Here is a 21,376-nt window from a genome sequence, read left to right as displayed (position 1 = left end):
TTATATTTTAAAGCCACTGCTAACATATGAGTCGAAACTCAGGTGGGGCATGCCCATTTGTTTTATCTATAGGCAATGTTTCTGGTTTTGTAGTTTCAGTTCTGTGAACAAAATGATGGTTTGTGGCAATTTCTCAGCTATTCATAGAATTCTTCAAAGCTAAGGTTCCGTTTGATCCTTTTTTTTTTTTTTTTGGTTTTTCTAGACAGGGTTTCTCTGTGTAGCTTTGCGCCTTTCCTGGGACTCACTTGGTAGCCCAGGCTGGCCTCGAACTCACAGAGATCCGCCTGGCTCTGCCTCCCGAGTGCTGGGATTAAAGGCGTGCGCCACCACCACCCGGCCCGTTTGATCCTTTTTAAGAGTTTCTATAAGTTTCAACACCCCTTGGCATGTTAACTACTCCTAAATAGGTTCTATACCAAGTCTCCTCCATTTCTAACCAATGACAGGAGTCAAGTCCTATAAGTAATGAAAGAAATATTAACCAGTCACTGGAAAAGAAATGGTAAGATCTCCAGAGAAATTTTCATGTCATGTTGACATTTATCAAGTCCAAATTGCTCAAGGTACCAAGATATATTTTCTAGCCTCTTATTTTCTTTTCTCTTTCATTTTTAAGGGAAGGGCAAAATAAATACCTTGAGAATAAGTGAATTTTGAAAAAAATAGAAGCATGAGGGCTTTTATAAAGAATAAATCACTTCTAGTCATGCTTAATGAGTTTTCTAATGGAACTGTAAAATTAGAAGATGAGATGTGAGCAAGGGTACATTACATATTTGAATTCGTACAAAGTACTTGGTAGGGTGTCTTCTCTTTTTACTTATATAATTATCCTTATTAGTTTTACAAAACCAAAAGTGACCCAAGGCTAACCAAGATCAAAGGAGAAAAGAAGCAGTCATAATTGATGAGAAATAGCTGAACCTGAACATATTGGACCTGAAGAAAAGAAGCTCAGAAATCTGACAGCTGTTTTCATATTTGTGAACATCTTTCCAATAGAAGAAGGAAGTAATTTCTGTGATTCTTCAGATTCTAAAATTTGCTACTAATAAAGAGACACTTCATGAGGGCAGATTTAAGTTGATCTTAAAGAAGAAATTCTTTTTTCTTCTCTCTCTTCCTATCACAAATATGTCTAAAGCTGTAGTGGAATTTTCTTGAGAGGTATTTAACTTTCCGGTTATTGAAAACAATAAGGCAAATTATAAATGAAAAAGTGTCAGGCATGTACTGTACACAATGTTGTCATGGATTCTTCTAATAAACATTAAATTCACAAATCTGTGATATCACTTTTCTACTATTAAAATATGCACATACATATTTATGTACATGTATGTACCTATATATGTATACATTTTAACATGACAAGCAAATCCACAGGGAAATCAAGACTCAAACTGTCATAGAAATGAATATATCTTTAAAGGTCTTCAGAAAATGTAATTTTGAAACACTTGTGTTACAGAAGCTTGTAAGTTTCACTTCTTTATTATCTTACTTGAGACTGTGACTGGAAGAAAGTATTAAGAATCGTATTTGTAGACAAAAGCTACAGGAAACTGGGAAGGGGTACTATAGACTTAAATAACAAGAAATAATGTTTCTCTTGGTATATTTGAAACAACAACAATATCATTGAACTTTTGTTTCTGTTTCTGTTCAGTCAATGAAGAATGACCAGGTCAGGGATGGGGATGACTGGCAACCAATGAAATGAAGTGGTTATTGAGATCAGAGAAAAGAAAGCTTAGATAAAGATGGTTTGGATTGACTGGGGTAGGGTTGAAAGACTACCAGTCTTTGAATTGTCAAGTGGAATCTGAAATTACTCAATATAGTCAAGTATGGAATAAAAGGATGGAAAAGTGGGAAATATAGGAAGTCATCCACTTGGGACAAGTCTTATGTCCTCACAAAATGTTATCAAACACTGAGCCAAGAATGATCCATATGTGGATCTCTGTATGAGGCACATAAGCGAATATTTTAATAAAGTTGAATTTAATTTTACAGGTAAGGAGGTAGAGGACAGTGATAGAAATATGATAGGATGGAAGGGTAGATTATTGAATCTACTCTTAAAGAGTAACAACTTGTTTAAAATGTCTTATATTGCAATAAATTTTAGTTATTACAAATTTAAAGGTAATTTTGGTATACTGTATGTGTATTTCTACTCTTGTTTAAGGTATTATGTTTGTGCAGCTCATTTAAAATTATAATGTATAATTAAGAAATACAGATTAATAATTAGTCATCCATGATAATCAAACTTATAGTCATTAGTTAAGTTTTCTAGGTATACATAGATATATTTCAGTTAGGTAGGTAATCTTCAAACACTCCAAAGACCTACAGAATATTGTATTTAAAATGTTTTAAAAAGTTAGACTTTTCTGGACAGCGAAACACGTCTGCTCCTGATAGCACCAATTACTTCAAGGAATATGATGGGCGTCGAAGACACTCCATATGGAATTTGCTTTCTTTATGGCAAAAATTAGCCATTTGAACAAAAAACTGCTTTTGCCTGGACTGCTTGACAGTATTTTCTATAAACTGGAAATACAGGACCCATAGGAAAATGACCACTGAATCTGCCAAAACAAGGTGAAATGGTCCTTCAGATTCCTTCTTCACAGAGGAGACTGCATGACATTCTACAGGACATAGGGAAAAGTGACTGAGAGACTAGGCCTATAGGCTAAAAATGGATGCTCCAACATTGCAGAGGAACTTTGGGTGACTGTCCAGGTAGTCAGCTGTCTCTTTCATTTCAGAATTTTGGAAGTTGCCTACAAAGCACTTCCTGTTTACTTAGGTAATATTTGATCCTTCTGGGGTCTTTGATGGAGTTGAAGACTAGATAGTTATAGTTTTCCTTAGTTACAATGAAAGATAAATTAGATATGAAACTTTAGACTCACAACTCTAGGATAGTTGATAGAATATTTTCATTAATTTTTCTAAGTACAAATAGACTAGATATTGTAACTGTAATTCTTGCTTGATAACTGTTTGTAATATATAATTTTAGTACATTAAAGCTAAAACTTTCCTTTCTGATTATATAGAAAAGGAGAAGTGCTGTGGAATATCTTTCTGTATGCTGTGAATATATGTTGTTCCCATTGGTTAATAAATAAACTGCTTTGGCTTATAGGAAAGCAGCTTAGAGGCAGGCAGGAAATCCAAGGAGAGAGACAGGAAAGAGAAAGGTGGGGTGTGGGGAGATGCCAGCCTGCTGCCCAAGGAACAACATGCCAGCAGACCAGTAAGACATGGAACATGTGGTGAAACAGGGATTAATAGAAATGGGTTAATTTAAGATATAAGAGCTAGCTAGAAAGAAGCCTGACCCATAGACCATACAGTTTGTAAATAATATAAGCCTCGGTGTATTTACTTCAGACCAAGTGGCTATAGGACACAGGTAGGAGAGACTTTTTTCCAACCACAGGACCGGGCATGACCGGATAACCTTCCGGCTTTAGGACAAGAGTAAATTATATAATGTATAATCTGAAATAATCAACATTTAGGAGGGTTTTCTGCCCTTTTCTGTAATAACCCATTCACAGCATTGCTCCTGCACTCACAACTTTGAATATAACAAACAAAATGATTGTATCAGTCTGTATTTCCAAGGAAACAAATTACTCAATGAGGTAAAATAACTGAATTAGACTGACCTTAACAACAGCAACAAAACTGGCACAAAGTGAAGTTTCTATTTAAACACAGTAGAATTCAATAAGTATTTTTGTTCTAAAGATAGGTAGGCCTGTAGGCCTCACTAAATAAATTTATTTCTTCCCAGAAAGTTTACATCATGGAAAGTTATAGCAAATATATAAAGCTACCAATTGTATGCAGATGATTCGATTTATATATATAGGCTACTGATCAGTATAGATTAAAAAAAAAGTGGTGTTTTGTGAGACTCCTAATAGTGGGGAGTAGGTGTTTCTCTGATTCTTTTGTCTGATCTTGCGACTTTTTTCCTCCTATTGGTTTGCCTTGGACTTATTTTCTTGTATCCTGTTTTGTTCTGTTTGGTGATTGTCTCTTTTCTGAAGAGGATATGGACCGCAAGTGGATCTAGTGGAGAGATGAGGTGTGTGTGTGTGGTGGGGGGGCTAGGAGTAGAGGGAAAGAAAATTATGGTTGGGATGTGTTATATGAGAGAAGAGAATCTATTTTTAACAAAAAGTGAATCTTATAAGAATTGCATTGGTTTCTGTGTAAATACGACATTTAATGTGTGCTGACATGAACTGATTTCATGGTTTTGGTTATAGTCAAATAGGGAGTTATTCCATATTATATACTTAACTATCCTGTTTCTATGATGGCCAACACTCAGAAGAGTGTTAGAATTGAGAAGTACACAAAAATCTGTCTCCTTGAACTTAATTTAGATGGAGCTATTAACCATGACTCTATGACATGGCTTCATTATAGAAATGGTTGCTGGCAGGCTGCTGGCAGCATGGAGGTTAAAGGAGGGAAAAATATGACCTGTTAAAATATGGGAAAATTTTGGGTGGTGTATTCTTTCTGTGGAGAGAGCACTTAGCTTGAAATAGGTTTTCTGAGAAATCTGAGTCAGACAAAAACTGTTAAGAAACCCTGAAGGATCATATCTCAGAAAAGCCACATAGAGTGATAGGCTAAGTGAGAAAACTTGAGTGTGTGACTTCACATATGTGCATGCCTCTGTACTTGAACGTGCATGACAAAGTGTTGTGGGGTGAATACAGGAATGAAGAGTAATTACAGGCTTTGGACAGTACTGTAAATGAGCAGAAATGAAATGTATTTTATGCCAATAGAAATCACTTTGTAATTCGAGGTCAAGTTATTTTAATTTATATGTGAAATGACTTTGTGTTGAAGGCCACAGGGTATTTTGTACTAAAATGTAAATTTGTGAATTGTTGAGAATCTTTAACTGTGAATTTCATCAATGAAAGGCAATTGTTCCACCGTAGGTAAATTTACACTCAAATTACAAAGGAAAGGACTGAATTCAGTAAGGGTTTCCTTCTATTAATATATTTTTTGTTTTGTTTTTATAGACTTTACTACCTTTCCTTTAATGAGGAAGCAATGTAGGTATTACATATGTGGGCTTTTACGGGGTTAACTAGACTAGCTCAGTAAGACCAGGACTTTTTACTACCTGACAGCCTATATGTTGAATGAATTGCTCAGTGCTTCCATTCATGTTTGGCATCATGTTGATAGAACACCCCTAGGATTATGAAAACATATGTAGGATGTTGTATAAATAGCTTTCAAATCCAGGTATGCACCTAACTTAGATTTCTTGTTGACTTTCTACTGATGCCTAAAGAGATATACTACTAGAAATGACAAATCTCCATGAGGTCTGACATTGTGAGGCCCATGAATACTTGATTAGGTTAGGGTGGTATGAATTAGTGCCCCTCTAGACATTTTTGGATGTGCTTTGTCTTTACAAAGTCTTAACTTCATAGTCTATTTTTTATTAGCCAAGGGATTTAGCAGCTTTCTTCCATATGACAGCATTTGCAATTATAATTAAGAAATGTATTAAAACTAGAGTGAATTAATGTGGAAAATGGATGGTGGCTTGGGACTACATTTCCCAAACTAGGTGTGAAAGAATAACTCAGTTTGAGAAAAGGGAGGTGGATTCCAAAGCAAGAATGAAAATGTGAAAACATTCGAGGAATGCCCATGTAAAGTCAAACTTTCATCATAGTGAACGTAAGTGATGAATGAAAATGATGCAAAGCATCTCAATAGTCCTATGTACAGTCCATCACTTCATGATGTGTTGGCCCTGTCAGTCACTATTTTTGATGTCACTGAGGGGATGCCCGAAGCAAAAATTATTGTATGAAATATTCAAAAGATGACAACAAAATCCTTTGGAATCTAGAAATTTTAGCCTCGATTTCCAGAGTCATGTGTTATGGATAAATCTTCCATAACCGATTAGAAGGAAAGCCTTGCCAATTTCCTCAGGGATGAAGCAGCAGTTTTAATCCCTGATGGGACAGGAATGGATGCTGTCTTTTTCGTGAACTCCAGAGGACATATAGTTTGTCTTATAGCCACAGAAAGGGAAGTAATAAGCTGTTTAAGCCATGGTTGATTTAGTTGTAATATTTATGTAACTTCAGGATATAGCAGAGCAAAAAGGTATGAATTCTTTACAAAAGGTATTAACATTCTTTATACTCTCAAGAAAATACTTAGAACAGAGGAAGAAAATCTAAAGATGGATGCTTTAATCATCACTGAATTGCTCTTTCAAAGATAGAAAGTGTCTTCTTACTTCCTTGTGATACCATGAGAAAACAGACTTCAATGTTCTTCTATATTAAATGACTTCAAAAGACTGAAAAGCCCTTTTAAATCTGGTGATACTGCTACCAGCAACAATGGAATGGGTAGCTTTTATTAGCTTGACAGTGGCCAGCACTAAGTAACTTATGTCAGCACTTGGAAGTACTGAGATCCACTTAATAGCCATGCAGACAGGGGGAGCCTCACGTTCAGGAATGGCAATACTTCCGGACTCTTCAATTACTGATTAAAGGTTCCTTTAAACAGGTGAAGTTGGCTTGTGACCATTACTCCTATTCCTTCACATTTTGAAAATTATGTTTTTAAATCATATTTAAAACAGTTTTTGAATTTAAATATATTTTGGGTTTTTTTTTTTTTTTTTTTTGGTTTTTCGAGACAGGGTTTCTCTGTGTAGCTTTGCGCCTTTCCTGAGACTCACTTGGTAGTCCAGGCTGGCCTCGAACTCACAGAGATCCGCCTGCCTCTGCCTCCTGAGTGCTGGGATTAAAGGCGTGCGCCACCACCGCCCGGCAATTTTGGGGTTTTTAATTGAAATAGAATTACATCATTTTCCCTTTGTCCAGCCCTTCCCTGCTGCTATCCCTGGAACCCCTCTTATATTCCCTCCCACTCTCAAGCTAACAGCCTCTGTCATATATATATATATACACACACATATACATACATACATATATATTGTATATAGTGTATATGTATATATGTGTATATTATAGTGTATATAGTATATATGTGTTCATGTATGTCTATGCATACATATATGCAATACAGCTTTCTGAGTCCAATTTTTTTTATTTGTGTGCGTGTGGTTTGGGGGTAACAGGACAACAAATAGGGGAGAGATTCCCCCATAATCAGTTAGTGCTTTAACATGGGAAAGTGCATTTTATGCTTTTGTTGGCAATTATTTTTCTCTTCACGTGATCTTATTCTGTTTTTTTTCCCTTATCAGTCAAGCAAATACAGAGATAAGAAGAAACTTACCTTAATTCCAAAATGCTAACAGAATTTCCCGAAGGAAATATTCGCCTTACAAAATTGAAGTCACCAACATACACACTACCATCAGGGCCAGAAGCTAAAGCAACAGGTGCAAAGAGTTTGTTGTTATGGGCTGGGCCATTGCAGTTAGTGCAGGCTACACTCCTTTGGTGTCCATTACCCATTATGGTGGATATGACTGGAGGCTGCTGGGAAATGAACATGTTTTCCCCATTTCCTTTATGTATGATTCCTAGACACAAGCAAGAAAGAGAACAGAAATTAGAAAAGTATTTGCCAAAAGTGAAGTTTTCTCTCAGAGTTCAAAACAGAAGGGAGCTTTGGCCTAACAGGAGAATCTGAGGGTGAACCACATTACTATTAATTTTGTTCAAGTGTATAGCCATGGCACTTTTCCCCAGTTTGTCTTTCTGTGAAGTAAGGAAATGCAAAGAGTCTCTTTAATACTGATTCCAAATTCTATAATAAATTATTTGATAGCTAACTTTTAATGGTCCCCCATTTACTTAGCTCTGTGGATTCTATGTGACTAGTTTTTCATTTCTGGTTGGCTTTCTTGATGACTTGCTCACATCTACCTAACTCCACTTTATCCTCATTGAGCAACTGGTTCAGGAAAAGAGACTCTCCATTCATTTTAATATCCACCTAAGTAAAACACAATCAGGATGGTAATGTGCTTTTATGAAAAGGAAACAAATCCTCCTGCTATAATGCACTTCCAAGATGTACAAAAGGGACTTGAATTTTCCACTCTTTTGGACCATATCTCACTATCGTCATTGCAAAAACTAGAGATATCGACTTATGAAGATGCTTTTCAATCATTCTGTTTGGGTAATTGCATTTATACCCATAACTTTGACTCTCATCTCTGTTCACTGAAACTTTCTCTTGTTTGGAGTCCTTACCCAACATGCACTTTCTTACTGGACCTCTTTACCTAGATGCTCTGTAGCTACCTTCAATTGAAAAAGGTTGGGATTGAGCTCATTATACTTCCCGTATCTCCTACCAAACTCTTCCCTTCCTCTTTTGTTTAAACCCATCCCACGAGTATTGTCACTGTTATGTAGTTACCTAAACTGTAAATCTGGTCATCATGGAAAACCTTACAATATGTACATATCCACTATAGAATAAAGACTGCATTTGTTACTGATAAGGCATCCAGATTACTTGTTGGTTTGGCCTTCCTAGATTTCTCTCTTATTGCACTTATTCCAATATTTGGTCATGACAAAAAATTAGAGTTATTTTCATACTCTTCCCTTCTGCTATGATTTTGTATGGGTTATTGCCTCTATCCTGAGTACCCTCTTCATTTTGTCTCTTTGAGGGAACTAACTTCAGAGCTCAGCTCATGTCTTCCCTAATACTCCATCCAGGCAGAATTAGTCATGCTCTTTGGCATGTGCCCATTTCCCATAGCTCTATTGTAACACTTACCACATTGTGTGACACAGTTTTCCTCACTTTTCTGTCTTCCCCATTGTAACATGAATGAACTCCTTGAAGGCATATCTTCTGTCTTACTCCTTTCTGTATTTTTAGTGCCAATTCCCATGGCCAAGTCTTTATAAGTGCTCAGTAAATGCTGAAAATAGGCTTTGAGTCTCTTGTAGTTTCCTATTCCAAATTTCAATGATTTTGCAAACCTGCTGTGCCTGGGCAGAAAATCCAAGCAACAAGCACTGCTGTGCTAAATGGCACACACAAGTCAGTCCAGAATGAGCCAGGGCAGGTAAAACATCCATGTTGTGAGAAGGCATGCCAATGTGTCAGACCGAAGTAACTGACAGCATATGAATGAATACAGTTATATTGTCTGCCCTTCTTTTTCCTCCCTTGTTTCTTGCTATCTCTCTCCTCACACTATCTCTTATTCTCCTTAAATGCTTCCTGAAATGTCTTCTTCAGTTCTCTTCCAACTTTCAGCTCTACAAAAGAAACTATTGATCATTCTGAGATAGGAACATTGCTGGTAAAAATAAACAACAACATAAAATATGCATGCCAAGGCACCAATATATACTTATAAACAGTCTTCCAGGAACTAGAAATTCCATCCATCATATGGTTTTTGGATTTCAAATTTAAGTATTTTTTATGTTCCCCCTCAGAATGATTGCACACAGCTTTTCTACACATGATTTGCAAGAGTAGCTATAAGTTTATACTCCAACAAATTGATCTTTTATTACAAGACTATGAGATAACTTTAGGGTCACTACTTACTTATTACTCTGTTGATTACTATATTAGCCCATAAGGACATTTTTTATGATTTAGAATAACTAATTCAATATGACTAATAGGCCTGAATTTCATTTCCCTCTCAAAACATTTAATTTAAGTGTGATCAATACTTCAATTTTAATGAAATGGGAAGAAGTGGGGGAAACTGGAGTGACAGTTATACAACATCATTGAAAAGAAATCGCCTGATGTCTGTTCATTAGGCATCAGAAAATGCCCAATATCTGGCCGATGAGAGTATGATACATTCTTTAGTAATTGAGGAAACCACTGTTTAGCATCTCAGTACTTCAGCAATTCACGATAGGGTATACTATTCAAAAATCTTTCCAATTATTGGCTTGGAAATACCAGATTTGCTATTAACATCTATTTTCACAGGTAGATCTCCATTTTTTATATCAATATAATGGTATAGTTAACAACTGCCCTTAAAATGACATGTTATTACCAGGCTCCTGGCAATTTAAAAACTAAAGATGGCTATTCTAACCCATTCTTCTAAGCCTGCAATTCCACAACTCCCCTTTTCGATTAGAAAGCCCAGTACTCCATCAAAAAAGAAGAATGATTAAAGGAAATAAAACATAAGGCAATGTACTTTCTGATTACATCTCTACAATTGATGTCTTGCTTTCATGCAAGGTACTAAAGTGCCCATGTACTGAAATTACCATTTCTGTTAAAAGCTGAAGCAATCAGAACACAAATGGGCAAACCCCTTTTGTATTGCCCTGGAAAAATAGATCATTCTGAAGGGTGTTTTTGTTGTTTCAAGAATCTGTTTAACCTTCTATTACACAGAACCAGGCCATACCATCTAGCAACAATGATTTAACACCAATTCTTCTGCAAGAGGTTGCTCTGAAAATATTTTGTTTATGTTTCTGGAAATCTTGATCAATTACTGCTGCTTCTTTGCCAGTTTATTCTGCCATGAAGCACATTTTGAAACAGGACAACATATACTATTTATATGAAAGCCAACTTCTTGCTAAGGATTAGGTGTCTTGTATATACTCAACAATGATATCTCACTGAATGGGATGCCAGAAACCCACGTTTCCTTTTTCTCTGCTACAACGTGAGAGCCAAGTTTGCACTGTAATAAAGTAAGCACATTTTAAAACATACTATTCCTACCTTTCTGCTACCTTGCTCAAAAGTTCTTCTGAAGCTTATAAAGAAGTTCAAAATAAAATTCCCCCTGGAAGCCAGTGGGTGGTGCTTTATGCTGATTTCAAAAAAGAAACCATTTTTCAGACTTATGACCAACAAGGGACGCAATACATATTTCTCTTACTATTTGACTGAGAGGGTATAAACACAAAGTGGGAGATATGCCAGCATGATCAATGGCAGTTTACATCTTCTCCCAGTAAAACCATTTGTCGACAAACTACTGGCCTATCTGGGAGTCTAAGGAAATTTGCTATTTCAGATAGATAACAATGTACAATTAGTACCCTGGGCTGTTCTAATACTGTTTAACAATTAGTTCCTAGGAAACACTAGAGGATGTTAGAAAGATTAATCTCTGTAATGAATAAAAATTTTAAAGAATTAAAAAGAATGAATATGTACTCTGTAATCATCAAAGGGTGTATTTGGAGGAAACAATGTTGAAAAACATGCATTTCTAGTGTTTTTATCACAGTGATAGTAGAAACTGTGTATGTCCATCAGGGTGAATATTTAGAAACATTTTTTCCACAAGCAATGGCTAATTGTCAGGTAAATATAGTGATGGTAACTGAAATGACAAATGGTCTGAATACAGTGCCTATTGGAAACTACCCACTGCATAATGATTTGGGAGCTAGAGTAAAACTGAGAATAGAATGGCAGCAGACATCCAATCTAATTATAGATGTCTTTTTAACCAGTGAGAGGAAATTGCAGGAAGATAGATTCTTGTTTCTAATCTACTATCTGTCTCAGATCAAAAAGGCTGGGTGCCTAAAGAGTTAGGCTTTTTCATGAGAGAAGTGGAATGGAAGAATTCAGAATGACATTGTTCCTGCCTTAATCAGTCAGAAAAGACCATCTGACCTGAGGGGGAAGAGCATTTCTTTCTAAATTGGTGTTCCCAACCCTGCTCCCTTACATTTATCATTCTTTCTTCTAAAACTGTCTTTGTGGGTGGGATTTTGACCTCAGAAACACCTTAAGACAGGCGTTTGCATTCAAGGTCAAACTGAAAGGCATTGGTAGAGCTGGCTTCAGATTTATTTCCTGGCAAGTGGGACCAGTTCTTGGTGAGAAACACAATGCCTCCACAAATGAGATGCTAAATGTGCAAATGCCCCTTGTGGGGTGAGAAGCTATCCAAAATAGTAAGGTTTCCTTCTCATAATAAAATGATGAGAAAGGTAGAAACCAAAAGCAGATTTAGTGAGGCTTCAGGTAATGCAAGAGATATTTTTGTTGTGATAAAATATCCCAAATGTGAGTTTTGGTGATCACAGGACAAGTACAAATTTACTAAGCATCATTTAAGTGTGCACTTCAAATGGGTAAGTTTTATGGTGTATAAATTATACTTCAATAAAACAGTTCAAAATTCTCAGAAATAACTTCATACCTAATTACCTAAAAAGTAATTATGGGTGAATTAGAGATGTAAGGAATGTGTGGTTCCCAGAGCCAGCTTTCTGAATAGCTCCTCTCTGTTTCAGAGTCTGTGTGAAGCAAATGATAAGAAGATACAAGACCCGGAGCGCACAGCTGGGGGCTGGTTCCATTGAGGTCATTTCTCAGTTGGTGCTTAATGTCAATGACAGGCGTTTGAAAGAGACAATCCATATATGCCAATAAAAGTGAGTGGAAAAGTAACGGCTGCTTTAAATGTCAAACTCTTTCAAATCAAAACAACAACAACAGCAAAAAAACTCTAATAATTTAATAAGTGGCATCTGCCCTTTCATTTTTGTATTCTGAAAATTGTGGCTCTCCTTTTGACAACTGAAAAAAAAAGTTGACATTTTATGTCTGTGCTTGAAGCTTTACTGTTAAAACAAACAAACAAACAAACAATTTGAAATGGAACTTAGCATCTTCCTTCAAGGGGGAAGGGGAGGTACATTGGTGACATACAGCCATGGACTTGTTCCCCTCTGTCTCATAATGGGGCTAGGAGAGGGTTTGCCATTCCATTGGTAGAGCAAATCTGGCTATCTTTGCTTATCATAATTTCTGCGTGGCTGTTTTTCACTACGTATATGAATGAAATAAGATCATGGGCAGAATTATAACATGGTTTCACAAAATAACTCAGATTTATTTATTTATTCCATAAATGTAGGCTGGATAGAACGGTGGCTGAACTAATGACACCTTCATTTTTGTTTTTTGAAAATGCACCCTGAAGTATATGAACCAGTCCAGGTTCTTAGAAACAGCCTCTTTTGACAAAAAGCAATACTGTTTTTGTGGTGAAAAGTTACAAGTAGAAGATGTTTGCAGAAAATCAGGATGAAAATTCTAAGGACCAGTTTCTAAGCTGGATGCAAAAGTAAGTGGAGGAGTTGGAATGAAGCTGTCATGGCCAGGGTAGAACAACCAGCATGAACTCAAGGGATACATGTGATCCTTTCTCATGACTGATTTTCTTATTGACTCAAGGATTCAACTACAAACTAAAGAGAAGTGATAACAGTTAGTGAGAGTGTTCTGATTCTGAAATGCTACAACGAACTCAGCATCAAATTATAGTACCCATATGCAGATGTATTAACTTGGACATCTCTAAGTGTTATCCTTGTAGGTGACTGTTCTCTTACACTTGACAAAATTTTCAACAACAAATGTGTACTAAACAGTATTAGGAAACTGGTATTAATACAAGTTTTTTAAAAGTAGCTCACCACTTTGAGGATTAAAAATATGATGTTTATTCAAGGACCAGCCTCCTAGGTTAGATGCATCCATCTCAAAGCCCTGTAAAACGACTGTCCTTTGTTCCCAGAGAATAATGTCAGGGCACATCTCATATTCATATCCCACAGACACTGCAAAAAAAGAGTTAATAGCATGTTAGATAATTGTAGAGTATTTACTCCATGTTCACACTGGTTGATAATTATGTGGTTGTTGTATTTGATATTGATTTCTGATTTGGGGTGAAATTTAATAACAAATGCCTTTCATCTGGTATAGTCTAGAACTGTACTTGGAATAGGTATTGGTTACTCCCAAATGACCAATTAGTGAATACTGGGTACATTTGTGAAGCATTAAGTGAATGGAAGCTGTTGTAGATAGGTAACATATACACATGAACATTCAACTTCATTCTGGGCTTTCTGATTAGATTCTGCTCTGTAAACCTGAAGTGAGATGCTCTCTTTTTTTTTTTTTTTTTTTGGTTTTTCGAGACAGGGTTTCTCTGTGTAGCTTTGCGCCTTTCCTGGAGCTCACTTGGTAGCCCAGGCTGGCCTCGAACTCACAGAGATCCGCCTGGCTCTGCCTCCCGAGTGCTGGGATTAAAGGCGTGCGCCACCAACGCCCGGCTTGAGATGCTCTCTTAGAATTAAGTGCACACAGTGTAATTCCTCTCAGTGCTTTTATGGGAGAAGTATAGGGTAAAGCTGGTTTCTCACTTCTCTAGAGTGTAAAATGCATCCAGGAAACGGACTTTGGAGTACCAAATCACTTATGTAACACTTAAATACGTATGAAACTAATAAAATTGGTTTAGTCAATTCATGTATTTTCTGTACCAACAGCCTTTACTTTACTGTGATGTCTGAGTTTGCTTAGAGTGCTGCAACTGTAAATTATACTTTGTGTATACTATGCTTTTGTTTCTGCATATAGAGTACCAATGGGACATCACCCAAGAATTTGGCTTCAACTCCTATGCTCCTATGAAGCACAGATGTTGTGCATTAAATGTAGAACTCTAGTATGCCTCTAAAATGGGAAGTGCAGAATGTGGTATCTTGGATGTCTCTGTCCTACTGAAATATGTATAGCCCAAACATACCAAGTCATAGTCATTTTCTCAGTTGGTGAACCTGCTTACCTGTCAGTACCCCAGATTTCTGTCTTATGAATTTCAAAATGCTTTCTATCTTCAAAATGTTCTAAGCCTGGCTTAGAGAACTGACTCATTACACTGCATATCCCAAAGGTTCTCTTGCCTCTCTGGCAGCTTAAAATAGACCCAGTTGGTCTGTCTTCTGATACTGCGTTCTGGTACCAGTCTCTACCAGATCTTTAGATGTCCTTGGAGAGCTCATTTCCTCCTTTGCTGTTCGTTTATGAACTGGTAAAGAAAACAGGTGCTTAAGCAATGTCAACATAATGGGTCAAAAATGAAAAATGAAAACAAACTATTTTGGGTTACTGGCATTATTATATGATCAGAAAAATAATTAAACTGATTTGCTTGTGTATGAGTATGTAAAAGTCCATATGCAGGTAAGTCAAAACATTCCTAAGATTATGAGTATACTACTTTCTCTAGTTTTATAAATGTATGGTCAATTTGAAGTTGAAAGTTACATTTCTTCTGGACCCTCAAGCCAATAATGCTCAGGAGTAAGAAATCACAATAGTTCTCACTGGATGTAGCTTATGATTAGAAGGGTCATACAGTTGACATTAAGTTTGCTGTTATTGTTTTGAAATCCTTAGTAGTTTTAGGGAAGGAGTGTGTATTTTCATTTTTGTTTCACTGGGCCTTACAAATTGTATAACCAGTTCAGATGTCACTACAGTTCTATCAGCTATCAGCTGGTGAAGACTCATGGGAACTTTTTTTTTTTGGTTTGGATACATGTTTGTGTATGTTTGCATGTGTGTGGAGTCTAGAGGTTGACATCTAGTGTGCCTTTATCAGTAGCTCTCTACCTTATTGTTTTTAAATTTTAAATTGTAATCAATTCTTTGTTTGTTTGTGTATACATGTACCTGTTCCACATGTGCATGTGGATGTTAGAGGACAGCATATGTGAGTCAGCTCTCTCTTTCGGCCATGTGGTTATCAATCCTCTAAGCCAGATAGATCATCAGGCTTGCCTATAAAGTACCATTACCAGCTGAGCCATCTTGCTGGTCCGACTCTTATTTTTGATGATGGGAGCAGTCTATTGGTGAATGAGAGCTCGTCAGTTCAGCAAGACTGGCTGACTAGATAACCCAGTGATCCTCTTTTTCATGCCTTCTCAGTTCTGGGATTACAAATGCATGCTATCACAACTGGCTTTTCCAGGGGTTTGGGGGACTGAAGTCAGGCCTCCTTGCCCTTTATCTATGAGCCATCTCCCCATTTCTGCAAACTCATTTTTAATTTTAGTCTCTACTAAGCAACATTATCAAGAGAGATCAGTGGACAAGGACAATTACCAGTCATAAAATGAAAGTAATCTCGAAATGGAAATTATTAGAGGCTTCTCTGTCTAATGCTGTTCTCTGAAGATGAGAGTGAATAGGATCTCTCAGCTAAAAGAAATCTCAAAGGTAATCCCTGTTGTACTCATGTCATTAATCAATGCAGTCTACAATCTTCCTGATATCTCATCATAGCTGTTCTGCTGGCTAAAATCACTTGATTTTAGGCCAAGAGAGGAAAAACTTTGACTTTCATATCTGCCATTAAGTAAATTTTGGGTCTCGGGCAAATTCTTCTTCATCTCCAAGTTGGGAGAAGGGCAGTAAAATTGGTCCTTCTGCTATTATGGGTTATGAAGTATTTACTTGTGACTCTTGTGAACAATGTCATGGATAGTCTTCCTAGAAAAGTGAAAATATACACAAAATTTTGTGTACCAACCTAGGAAGTTTGTTGTCTTACTGTCCAAATAATACTTCTGGATTGAAGACACATGTATTAAATAATTATTTTTACTTCCCCTTTATCATTAACACTATATGATTCTATATTACACTTCTTTTACATGGTGTTTGGTAAGTTCAAGTTTAGGATTAAACCAACAAGCCAAATAGTGCAATGCATCTCATGTTGGAAAGATCAGGTGGTTAGAAAACACATTAAAGAACATATTGCTGTGTAGAATGACATGATTTCTGCTTCTTTTGCCAATGTTTAAAGTCTTAATTAATAAATAATCACAACACCAGTAATTACCGGTTCCTTCAACGCCATAATCTCATTCCCCATAGTATGCCTGGCAATTATGGGATCTGCCTTCTGTACATTGGAAGCCTGGTAAGCTCCTGTAGAATCCTTTTTCCGGAAGGTGGTTGTGTAGTTTTGCAAATAAATAGTGTGCCTTGGTGACCTCTGATGATGGTGTGGAGCCTGCTTTTTCCCTCTTAGTAACAGTTAAAGATCATCCAAACTCGGCAGCAGGAAATGCTTACATAAAGCATCAATTAAATAGTTCTCAATGCAATGTTAATGAGACACACATACTCTTTTCACCTCCTTCTATCTGCTCTGTGAATTGCTCTCCAGTCCGCAACAAAAAAGTGCATTGGCTGCAAACCCCACAATTATATTACTTTTTTCTCCCCAGTCACAGCAAATAGCAACAAGGCAACTACTTAATAAGTTCCCTCTAATTTTTATTAGATTTACTTTCTCCTGAGAAAGCTCTATGAGCTAATAAAGTTATAATTTATACTTAAGACTTGTCCAAAATTCCAACTGACTTTAATGAGAATGGCTGTGGGTTGGTGTATTTTTGTGTGCAACTCCTTACTCAGAGTAACAAGGCAAGGTTTCTTTTTGACAGCAGCCCACTTTAGCTTAATCCTGGAACTTAGAATTGGCTTCTGAGAAGGAAAAGTTTCTCTCCATGATGCTGAACTGCTCTCCAAATGCAAGGGGACTGGCAAATGTAATAGCAGCCCAATCTTCAACTTCTTCTCATGGAAGCAGACTGCAACGCACTAAAGCCCTAGTGTTTTGTATAATTAAATACAGCAAAAGGAGAGTTATATTGGATCCAGTGCTAAAAATGCTAAGCCTTGACACAACATTCTGCTCAATACCATGACAGCTGCCATGCTAAGTAAGCAGAGTGGACCATGACCAGTTTCTGGCCTGTTCCCTATAGCATTTGATCATTAACACAGCATTGTATAAGTCACAGATTCAGCCTGTGGCACTCTGGAGCAGAGCTAGGAAAAATAGTATAATAAGAAAGCAAACAATAATTCAACAGTATTGCAGATTGTAGAAGTGGTTTAGACTGGCAGTGAGTAGGGATAGGTAGGCAAACGGTCATGGGCTATACTGCACAGGGGCTGGCACAGTGCCTCATGATGGTGTAAATATATTGGAAAGGCAATTGGGAAAAAGTCAATATGGAAGAATATGTTCTTTGAGTCATGTGGCATACTCCTTTGTGACAACCTTAATTCTACTTAGAGTTCTGTCTTTTTGTATTTTTTGTTTCAGAATCTATGCAGAGATAACAAGTGAATATTTGTTAAGCACTTTTTGCAGAGGGCTGTGTCTTCTGATCACAGGTGCATATCTCTGACTTCATTGATAATCTTCCTGCAAATCTTACACTGGCATATTAAGAAGACTGAATGCAAAAAACTAGCTTGTTCTCTCTGAGGGTTTTGAAAAGAAAACCCTCTTAATGTTTATTTTACTTATGTGGGAAGCATTATTATTATTATTATTTTTACCACATGTGGACTATAAGAAGGCTAAGGGGCCACACTGTCCCTGACATCCAGTTTAATGACTATATCATTCATCTATAATGACTAGAATAAGGGATTGACATTAAGTAGCCAAGGTAAAGATACAATGTAACAAAGCTGCTGTGTAAAATATGACAAGATTAAGCAGATGATTTTCAATAGCTTCAGGCCAAGGCTTCAGAATTCATAATGCTTGCATTTATGAAAGTAATATATAATTAAAAGTGGTCTGATAGTCAGTAGAAAAATTTGTGTTACTTCATGAACTCAGCATGCATCTAGAAATAATTTGAAGACATTTAAAGAATATCTGAGAAAATGAAATTTTTTTCTTCAAAAGAAGCCATTCAATAGAACAATAAATATTTTCCATTAAATTTATATTAATGCAAAACCAGAAAATGACAGAAAACAAAATACCTGAAGAACCAAATGAAGGCCATAACGATAGATTATGTTGATAATATGTTATCTATTGTAAACAAGTGAGTGCTCTCAAAGGTGTATCTTTTCCTATTCTTGAGTAATTTATCATAGGGTAGCTTGACATCAGAGGTTCCTTGATTTGACATACTGCCTGATTGCCTGAAATGCTTTGTTTATCTATAATTCTTAGTTTATTAGGACTGTCTACATCAGGTGGTGGGTTTTGTATTGAGTGCCTTTTCAGCATTTGTGGAAATAGTCATATAGTTTTCAACTTTAATCTATGATCGTGAGTTATAGCAATAGATTCCCCAATGTTGAACCACCACTGTGGTCCTGAATTAAATCCAACCTGATCATGATACAGTATCCTTTTTGACAGTCACTGGATTTGACCTGAGCAGCACTAATACTTTACTTAGTATATGTACCCTAAACATTCACAAAAAAGGGTTATGCAAGATAATATTAAGAGATATGTAGTTGGACAGTTAGAAAAAGGCATCTAGGAGTGTGAATAGCTATTCAAATGTTTCATATGAGTCTATCTACTGAAATCCAATGTTGTAAGATTGTTTTCTGGGTGATTTGTTCAAGTCTAGTTGCATAAAGACCAGAAAGATGCTCTGGGATCATATACAAATTTCTGAGTGCCTTTGTGTGCCTTTGTACTTCTCTTACTGTGGAGCCATATAATTCCACTACACAGGCAAGGCTAAGGGGTCACTTTTGACTTTATTTGTTTGTTCAATCATTCAAAAAATATGTAATATTTATTGAGTACCTCCTATTGACAGGAACTGTATGGGGCACTTGGGATATGAGGATGAATAAAACAGAATAAGACAGAATTCCTCCTGGCTCAGCTTATATTCTAGTGAAAGGAAAAATATGAAAGAAAAATTAATAGCACACTCACACACATACATACGTTTTGGTAAAGGTTACAAAGAAGAAAATGTGTAATATTAGGAATGATTCTAACAAGGGAATTTATGTTGGATGGGAAAGACAAAGAGAAGAGGTTTACCTAACGAGGCTTCCCTCCCTTGTGGGAGACACATTTTAAGACCTTTTACTGGATGCCTGAGACTGTGGATAGTATTAAACCTCTATGCTGATATTTTTGTCTATGTGCCCTGCAGCATTGTCACACAGTAGTCAGAGTTAATCTATCCTTCCATGTTTCATGCTGTGGTGTCTCCTTCACACAACTATTCTTGTGCTTTGGAGTCATTAAGTAAATTAAGCGTTAACTGAACACAAGCACTTCAATAGCTTGGCAAGTTGATTTGATAACTGACACTACTATGGGATACTAATAGGCCATTAGCATATATACTATGGATATGCTGGACAAAGAGATAATTCTTTCCTTGCTTTTGAAATTATTATTGCTATATGTTCATGCCCCCCCCTCTCTCTCTCTGTGTGTGTGTGTGTGTGTGTGTGTGTGTGTGTGTGTGTGTGTGTGTGTGTGCATGTGCCATATTGAACACAGGGAGGTTAGAGGACAACTTTGTGGAGTCATCTCTCTCCTTTTCCCTTTGCATGGGTTCTAAGGTTGGAACTCAGGTCATCAGACTTGCATGTCAAGTAGTTTACTTAGCTGAACCATCTCACTGGCCTGAAATTATTCTTGTCTCGGCAAGATGGAATGGTGAGAGATATCATTATGCTGCTCAGAATGGCATGCAGCCTAAAACTGCATGGAGTATTTATTTCTAGAAAATTTCATTTAATATTTTCAGACTTCAGTTCACTGAGTAACTGAAACCAAGAAAAGTGAAACCACAGAGAAGAGGAGAGGGATTACTGTATAGAATCACCTTGACTAACAATGGGCTTGTGTTTGCAAGCTGAAAATATTTGGAGTAAAAATTCACTTAATACACTTAACCTTATGTACATCAGAACTTAGCACGATGGCTCTCTGTATAAGATCAGTTATTTACTCTTGTAATTCAGTGATTGACTGGGAACTACAGCTTTCTGCTGCTTCCCAGCAACACCATAGAATGTAGTACTGCACATCACTAGCCAGAGGAAACATCAAAATTCAAAGTATAGCTCTTACTAAATCCACATTGCTTTTATGCTACTGCAAGATCATGAAATAGAAAAATTGTAAGTTAACCTCTCACGAGCTACGGGGGAACTGTCTGCATAGGGAAAACCATTTTAGGCAGAAAGAGTAACATGTGTTGAATACTTTGATACTTGGCATTTATATGAAATTTAAAGAAGGTCAGATTGGTTGGAATCACTTTCTCTCTAATACATCAAAAATAAAGAACCTCAATTATTCTCAATCTCATCTAGTAAAAAATAAAACAAAAGATTGCTCTCCTTTCTTATCATTTAGACAATTTTGTTTCGGTAGGAGTTTCAAGAGAGAGCCTCACCTTGGAAATGGGCTTTTAAAAATGGGCTTGAGTAAAAAGGATGGAATGTTGCAAAGAAAAGAAATGTCCTTTTACTCTCAAAAGCACCTAGTTTTGATTGATAAATTATATTCTCACCCAATCTTGAAGAACTATTATTGTAATATCTTGGGATGAGTTGGTAGAAAGGAGTGGAAGGCAAGAATAGTTGTAAAGGCTGACTTGATCCGTAAGTTGTATGTTTTGATAAATCATGGTATTTTTTATCTCTAGATTCTATCATATTACAAATGGTTTTCAAACTT

General features: G+C 36.6%; 1 protein-coding gene across 1 annotated transcript in view; it reads right to left on the bottom strand.

Moving 5' to 3' along the window:
- The window catches only part of Tenm1 (teneurin transmembrane protein 1), an 827,344-nt gene that overhangs the window by 107,657 nt on the left and 698,311 nt on the right, over positions 1 to 21,376 (bottom strand). Inside the window, exons 22-23 of the mRNA XM_006981543.4 lie at positions 13,500 to 13,643; positions 7,357 to 7,606 (exon numbers count right to left, since the gene is read on the bottom strand). Of these exons, the coding sequence (XP_006981605.1) occupies positions 7,357 to 7,606; positions 13,500 to 13,643 (394 nt within the window). The remainder of the gene's footprint in view (positions 1 to 7,356; positions 7,607 to 13,499; positions 13,644 to 21,376) is intronic.

This window comes from Peromyscus maniculatus, chromosome X (genome assembly GCF_049852395.1).
Source record: "Peromyscus maniculatus bairdii isolate BWxNUB_F1_BW_parent chromosome X, HU_Pman_BW_mat_3.1, whole genome shotgun sequence".
Taxonomy (NCBI): domain Eukaryota; kingdom Metazoa; phylum Chordata; class Mammalia; order Rodentia; family Cricetidae; genus Peromyscus; species Peromyscus maniculatus.
This window is presented reverse-complemented; position numbering and strand designations above follow the sequence as displayed.